The sequence below is a fragment of the Alligator sinensis genome, unplaced genomic scaffold (assembly GCF_000455745.1).
Source record: "Alligator sinensis unplaced genomic scaffold, ASM45574v1 scaffold1018_1, whole genome shotgun sequence".
Taxonomy (NCBI): domain Eukaryota; kingdom Metazoa; phylum Chordata; order Crocodylia; family Alligatoridae; genus Alligator; species Alligator sinensis.
The window spans coordinates 2,669,966-2,677,809 of record NW_005842038.1 but is presented as its reverse complement, the minus strand read 5'-3'; the positions used below and the strand labels follow the sequence as shown (position 1 = coordinate 2,677,809).

Below are 7,844 nucleotides of genomic sequence, written 5' to 3'. Positions count from 1 at the left end.
CTTGTCAGTGAGTCTGTTCTGGGCTTATCCTCTGCGTTTGCTCTCAAGCTCAGAAGAGATCAAGGCCTTGATTACAGAGAGGCAAGCCTGGTGCAGCCTTATACTGTACATATTTCTGTGCCTGTGGATTTGAGTGAGTAGGGTATACTTGCTTTCTTCAGACTTCTAAGTGCTGCTTTCTGTCAGTTGGCATTACTTTGATGTAGGCCAGATTCATAGATGTTTGGGTCAGAAGCATGGGCGATGGGGGCACCGGATCATCAATGAGGGAAGGGGGGTTCCCCAGTGACTGATCACTGAGCCAGCGGTGAAACCGGAAGTGCACTTCCGGTTTCACAGCTGGTGCTTCCAGGGGTTACACATGCACCCCCTGTGTGTTGCCAATGGTCAGAAGGGACCTTAGCAAAACATTAAGTCCAACCTTAGAGCTCTGGGGTCACACGACCCCAGCCAGGTGCATGTCTAGTACGGGTGTGTGAAGCGTACCCTATTCAGTTTGGATTCGGATTCTACCCGAATCGGGGACAGTGATACAACTCGTTGATTCAGATCACTGTCCCCGATTTGATTCAGCTGAATCCGAATCTGAAGATTCAATGCTGATTCAGAGAATCAGCGATTCAGACATAGACACAGCTTTCAATGTTTTTTCTATGTACCTTGAGGTAGCAGGCGCAGCTCGTGAATGCTATGATGCTGGGGTGGATAGAGCGTCCCACAGGAGTGCGGGGGGGACCTCCACATGCTCGGCGGCGAACCTGAAAGTGGACCGAAATACTTCCAGTCCACTTCTAGGGCCTCTGGGGAGCGTGCGGAGGTGGGGGGAGGGGGCCTACACCCCCCCCTCAACGACTGGCCATGGGGGGACCCCAAGTGCCTCCCCAGACCCAGGAGACACTAGTCGCCGAGCCGGGGGGGGGGGCGGTGCGCTCTCTGTCAGATCTGGAAGTGCTTCTGGTCCACTATTAGGTCTACTGCCAAACGTGATGGGGGAGCCCCCCCACACTTCTGTCAGACACTACATGCTTCACAGCATTCACGAGCCACCTGGACACAGCTTTAAATGTATTTTCTACATACCTCTACCTAGAGGTATGTAGAAAATACATTTAAAGCTTTGTCTATGTCTGAATTGCTGAATCTTCCTGAATTGAATCGAACCCTCCAAATCGGAGAGATTAAACGGTCCTCTGATTTGATTTGGATTCGGAGATTTGACCACCGAATCGGGCCAAATCTCCACCGAATTGAATCAGAGACTGAAGCTTCGCATTGCCCTAATGTCTAGCCTCCTCTTGAAGACCCCCAAGGTAGGGGAGAGCACCATCTCCCTTGGAAGCCCATTCCAGATTCTAGCAACCCTTACTGTAAAGAAGTTCTTCCTGATGTCTAACCTAAATCTGCACTCTGTCAGTTTGTGGCCGTTGTTCCTAGGTTAAGATTAAGGCTCAGTAATGGAAATGTTAAGACTTGCCTTCAGGTTCCAGTGTTTATGTAGCTCATACATTTCAGATGCATTTTTATGGTGATCACTGTTGGATAGATTTTTGAAAGACATTTACTTCTAAGGTGTTTGTGATTTAATTCTGTTGAGAAAATGTTACTATGAAGTTGAGAAGTTTTATAAAAATCACTTGCGGTGATTTGTTTGAAAAATTTACTTGTCTATGGAAGTGCAGTCAATTTCTAGAAAATCTGAGCTCAAATTAGTAAATGAGATTTCAGTTCTTACAATTTTGCGGGGGACAGAGGGTGAAATCTAAAGTAATGCTCTCTTCCAAAGTTTGCAGATGGTGGCAGACTGTGCATAGTGTTGTTAAGGTACAGCAGAATGAAAAGCTGTCTTAATTTGTTTCATTTATTTGGAATCCTGTTAAAAACAGTGAACTGGAAGTAATACCTTGAATTTTCATCTGTTTAAGCAGAAATAGGCACCGAAGCTATTTGGCTGAACCTCAAACTGAGGTTCAGAGTTGGTAGAGAAAAACTGAAAGACCTCCTTTCTCTTTTAGTGACCAAACAGGTTTGAAAGACTGTGTTGAGGACTAACATTTATCAGACACTCTGCTTCTAATGCTGATATGAAACGTAGTACTCCAAGCTGGATTCCAAAATTTCAACACAACTTTTCTTCTTTCAGTGTAGAGAGGAATTTTGCCTAGGCACTTCCTCTGAACTGTGCTCAGTATTTAGTAGTTTTTGATTATTATTGTCTAGGATTTTTTATATTTGCAACATCATGGGAACAGAGGGAATAATGAAATTATTTGGAAGACTGTATAGTAAGAGAAAGGGATCTTGGGAAAAGAAAAGAAATATGTAGAAAGAGAATAAAAATAGGGAAAAGAAAGCAGTGGAGGAAAAGAGAAGAGATTTAGTGAGGCAAAAAAAACAAAAAACAAAACAAGGAAGTAGGAAAGTGAGAGCTATAGTTACAAAATGGAAATGTCATCACATTACAGTTAAATACAGCACGAAGACAGTATACAACAGTTTCATTGCTTTAAGTTTCCAGAGGCCTGGGTTCTGCTACATGTATTACCATGGGGACCTTTTACCATGGCTAGTGTGTTTATTCAAATCATAGAAATTCTTTAGTTTTGTAGTAATACAATGATGGTATTTTCTAGACCAGGTTGTCCAGGGCCATGGGCTGCATGTGGTCCCTGAGGTGCTAACTTGCAGCCTCCAGACTCCCAGTCCAAGTGCCCAGCACTCTCCTTTTGCTGCCTCTCCCTTAACTAGCTTCTGCATCCAGCCCTTGCCCTTGGGGGTAGGGATGGGGCAGTCCATGGGGCCACGGGAGCCAGCAACTGTGGGGGCTCAGGGAGACCAAGGGATCCTGTGCAGGAAGGAGAGTGGGAACTATGTAGTGCAATATGCTGTTGTGGAGCAGGTGGGAAGTGCTTACTGCATTGTGCAGTTGGCGGTAAGGGGGAAGGAGCAGGAGTAAGCTGTGTGGCAAAGCGGTCTGCACCACGTGTCCAGGAGGCTTGCAGAAGTTGGGCATCCCTCTTGTAGATGATCTGGGCCTCTTTATGCCAGGTGCTGTATAAACACTTATAATGTATTTTTTACACTTGGTTTTTTTTTTTTTAAAAAATGCTTTTCTTTCACAGGTCAAACTGCCACCGATGATGGAAATCATAACAGCTGAACAGCTGATGGAATATTTAGGTTAGTAGTAATCAGTAATAGAGAATTTATTACTAAATTTAAGGAAGTAATTTACCAATTTATATAGTATCATTATGTGAGGATTTTTTTTGTATTACTTTCTCCCACAGCAGTTAGTTGAATATGGATTACACAAAATATTTCATGGTATGATAAACTGTAATATTGGTTAATATTCATGGTTTTCCTAACTGCTGCTGTCAGAAGTTTAGTGCACTGTCTTCTAAGTTGAATATAAAACGTTACTGTGGTTGCCAGCCTAGAGCCCAGATAATGCGTGTGGGCATGTAGTATGTGCCAGATACTACAACATACTAATCTGATCATACTGAACTTACTTGTGTTCCCTACGTTGGTCCTTTTATAGCTCCTGAGACATAATAAGGCAGCTGTGCCTTTTAATTATCTACAGTAAGTTTATTCTACCCCTTGGCAGCCTGACCCAATTAAAATAACAGCAAAAATTAATGGAATTGACACAATGAATGGGGTTTCTTATTTGGAGGCACCATTTTATTATCAGATTCAGTCTCCAGCATAGGTGCAACTGTTCACATTTGACAAGTCTCTAACTGACAGAAAAGTGCATTTTACTATACTTCTTCTGCTCTGAACAACACTTTCTTCCTTCGAAGTGTAATGGCTTCAGAATGATGTTTGAGTTTCATATATAATTAATCAGCAACACGTGTAAAAAAAAAAAAAAAAAAAAAAAAAAAAAGTATAGATAACATTCTCACTAGGGAATATTTTGTCCAGGATTAGAATAAATAGGTGGACAATTTATAACGACTGTGTGCTATGTTGTTGTTATAGGTGGCAGAGGTACTACAAGTTTATCGTTTCAGGAATATGTATTTTGGAACTGCCAGTTAACTTTGAGTTGATTTTTGCATTTAAAGCAGAAATTCAACCACGCTACATGTACATATACCATGTCCTTCCCAAATGCAGCACATAGTTTTTAGTTCAGAAAAAGTTGGTTACATAATTTTTAAAAGGGTTGTTAAGAAATTTATTGCCCAGTATCTGAATGTTGAATCCCAAATTATCTTAATGGAATAATAGACTTCAATAAATTGTAACTGGATGGGCAGCTTGCAATATCGCACATTGGTTTAATTCTAAGATGTTTATTTAGGATTAATGGTTAGATTTTACCTTTGTATTTCATAATTGATGCTTTCTTTTTAAATAGTGATCACTAAATAATTTCGTTCTTTTAGGAAAAAAGTGTGTGTGTGTCATGTGTAAACACATGCGTATGCGCACGCACAAAATCATGGCAATTAGAAATGGAGATAGCAATTGGGGTTAAATCCTGCATCTGGAATAACAGCCCACTGATTGATGGGCATAGTAGATTTATCTGCTACCATGGAGGATGTATCCACAACAAATATCCCAGCATTTGCTTTTTCTATTCCTGCATTTGGAAATGGAGACATACAAGTATCAAGTTGTATCTCCTTGGAAAAAAGTCCATGAAGATGGAGAAGGCATGGTCTGAACTATGGTGACTGTTTTCTGAATATTCCTGCTATCGGGCACACCTCCAGTTTTAGTGAAGAGAAAAGGCTTAATAAAGTGGCTAAGCTGACACAGCACTTCAGTTTCCAGCTCAGTCAGGATCTTTACTACTGAACTGTTGGCACCAACCTTGGTTGCAGAGCCTCGTTACACAAGTGTAGCTTTAAGCATATGTTATGTCTATACTGAAGAGAGGAGTCTAAGGGGATATACCAATGAACTAGTTTACTACAGGGTAAAAGAAAGCAAGTAACAGCTGCTCTGCAGTAACTGCTGATGTGCATGCTTTCACATTACAGTACATGAAAGCTTAGCCTTCAGTGAACTGAAAAGAGTGCAGGAGAATCATCAGTGTGATTACAGGTGGTCTGAGGATGTACGACATTCATTTATTTGATTGTGACTGTATTTTGACTGTGGAAAAAACCTACACAATATTAGCTATTGAAATTGAGCTGCTGTTTCTTACTTTCCTGTAGGGTAGCCATTGGTGAAAGAGACCTAAACTAAGACAATTCAGCCTTTGAACTGCTGTAGGAAAAGTGCTGTAGGGTAGTCATCATAAAGCAGTTGATATGCAGTAAAGCTTAACAAGACGCTAGTGGCTAAGAAAGCCAAGGCATTCATGGTATCATTGTCAATGTTAATGCCAAGAGCAAGCCTGACACTTGCCTCAGCACAGACTGAACACTGGTGCTGAAACTTGCCTTTGAGAACCTGTCTTCACCTTTCCTCTAAGCACTGGTGCTGCCATTACAAGAACCACACAAATAGTACACTGTTTTCTGGGCATACCCACTACTTTGGGCCACTCCATCTCACCTAATTCCAGCAAAGAGTTGTCTCCAGACTGAACAGAATAGCCACTTTAGCAGGTATTCCAGGATTTGTGCAGTTACAAGACTGGCAGTGATGAGCCATTCACAATTGGGCCTAATCCATAAAATGTGCTATCTTGGTCATAGTGTAACGAAGTGTTACCTCCTTTACCTCCTCTACCAAGAGGAGATTCCAGTCACCTCCAGCATCAGCACACATGGCACCCTCCCCTGAACTGGAGATACTGCAGTCTAAAATAATGGAATGAGTGCAAGAAATTCTCTACTGTTCTTTTAGGTTCCTCTCCTGTAAAGTGATCATGGTAGCTCAGACACCAACCACTGGTAACTTTTAGGTATTCTAGGAGCTCTTATTGAGAATTTTAGACATATTGGATGCTGGAACAACTTTAATTCAAGCAAATGTTTCAAATTACTTGACATGCTGAACTCTGGTAATGACAGAAATTGTTGTCAATAAATGAGGACTTAATGGAACCTGTTATAGGCCTTTGATCTACTCTGGCTTTATTTGCCATACAAAATGGTTTCAAGTCCCAGAGAAGACTACTGAAAAATTGTATGCCCTCCTACAGGAAAAGACTCAGCCTAAAGGACACCAAAAGCAAAGAATCCAAAGAAGCTGGACACATTTGGTATAACTATCCCCCCACCCTGCTGTTTCTTGGCCTCTCTACAGTTATGAATTATAGTTAAAAAAAAATTCAATTGTTGTTTGCAAAATATATGATGTGAAAATGCTCCTTTTCACATTCCCATAGGGGAGCAGAGAAGAATGGAAGGATTCTACCAGTGAAAGACAAAGGGTTGCCAAAGCACTCTATCAGAAAGCAATAGTTAAGTAAGATATAGCTTTGAAGTCAATGGCCCTAATTCATTAACCTTCTTGGCTACAGCCACATGAAATCACTAGGGGGGGTCCAGGCAGGCAGCCACTAGAAATTTGTCACTTGAGGGGTCAGGTACATTTAGCTCCAGGACTGAAGGAATGCTGTGTTGCCAGATGTACTCCAGGGCCATTCTGAAGTCCTTGAGGACATTTTTTAGCATCCTGTACCCATTCAAAAGTGTTTCTGGTACCAGCCCCATATGGTATTTGCAGTACTGTTAATTTGAAAATGACTCCCTATTCCAGAAGATGTCTGTCATTATCATCTGTCATGCTAATCTCCATCACAGTTAGCAGGTTTGACATGACAACAGGTTGGGAGATGAGCCTGAACCATAACAATATAACACGTACTTGGGCAGCGATTCCAGCTGATGACTATGTAGTAGTCATTGCTGTGAACTATGTGTTAACCATGTTTGTCTGTCTAGCCTTAGCTTGAACTGCGTGTCTCATTTAAGCAAGCTAGTTTACCTGGAGTCTTGCCTGACCTGTAGTCCATGTGTGACAGAAGAAACTGTACCCTCTTGTTGCATTGTCCCTAAGTTTGATTCTGACAATCATGGGCTGCTCCAAAGACCTATTTGTTTCATCCTAAAGGCCAAGCTAAGTAGACAACTCAAGTGTAAAGCATCAGGTTACTATCTGGTTTTTGCACGCACCTTCCCCTCTTGTTCATCACACTCACTCTGGCAGAGCTGAAGCAACTTCTGATTGTGTCTTAAATGTTATAGCGGCATTGCAGCAATTCACTCTTGTTTAACTCCTTATTTGCTGGGTTTTGCTCCTAGATTCAATGTCAGATGTGGGAGAATAGTGTTCCAATTTCTGTTCAACTGATGCAGTTGGTAGTCCTCATTCCCACCATCCAGAAGGAGGATATTGCTTGTCAGTGATCTCTATCAAGGGGGTCATCCAGCGCACAAAGCTTCAGGAGGGACCAGGAATAGAGGGGCAGGGCCTGCCATTAAATTCTGGAGTATAGAGCCCTGTTCAGTGGTGGCAGAGTGAGCAATGGCTGCATTAACCTCTATGGCTCTCTGAGCTGGGATAGCAGCTCAGACACCCACAGTGGTTGATGCTGCCATCACTTGTCCTGCTGCTGGAAGTGGGTCTGGCTCAGGTTTGGGGTGCCCGAAGAGTTTGACAACCCTAATCTATCTGGATCACCATGGGCATACTAAAAGAAGAAAAATCAGTTACTTATCTAAAGTAACTATGATACCCTGAAGTGTAGTTGGCCAGGATTGTGTAAGATGGGCTTCAGGTTGTGAGGGAACTGAGTAAAGATCACAGGCACTCTGATTCATCGTGCCATTGCACTAGAGCATGAAAAGGCACAAGATACCTGTGCAGTCTGGATAGGCATGGCTAATCAAAATATTCCAAGTATGGGACTCACAAGTACA

The 7,844-nt window shown here is 42.1% G+C and overlaps 1 protein-coding gene across 4 annotated transcripts in view; it reads left to right on the top strand.

Moving 5' to 3' along the window:
• MINDY2 (MINDY lysine 48 deubiquitinase 2) overlaps positions 1 to 7,844 on the top strand; it is a 64,874-nt gene that overhangs the window by 6,203 nt on the left and 50,827 nt on the right. For all 4 annotated transcript variants that reach the window (XM_014519393.2, XM_006022492.3, XM_025202830.1 and 1 more), the window contains exon 2: positions 3,120 to 3,177. In XM_014519393.2, coding sequence (XP_014374879.1) covers positions 3,120 to 3,177 — 58 coding nt within the window. The remainder of the gene's footprint in view (positions 1 to 3,119; positions 3,178 to 7,844) is intronic.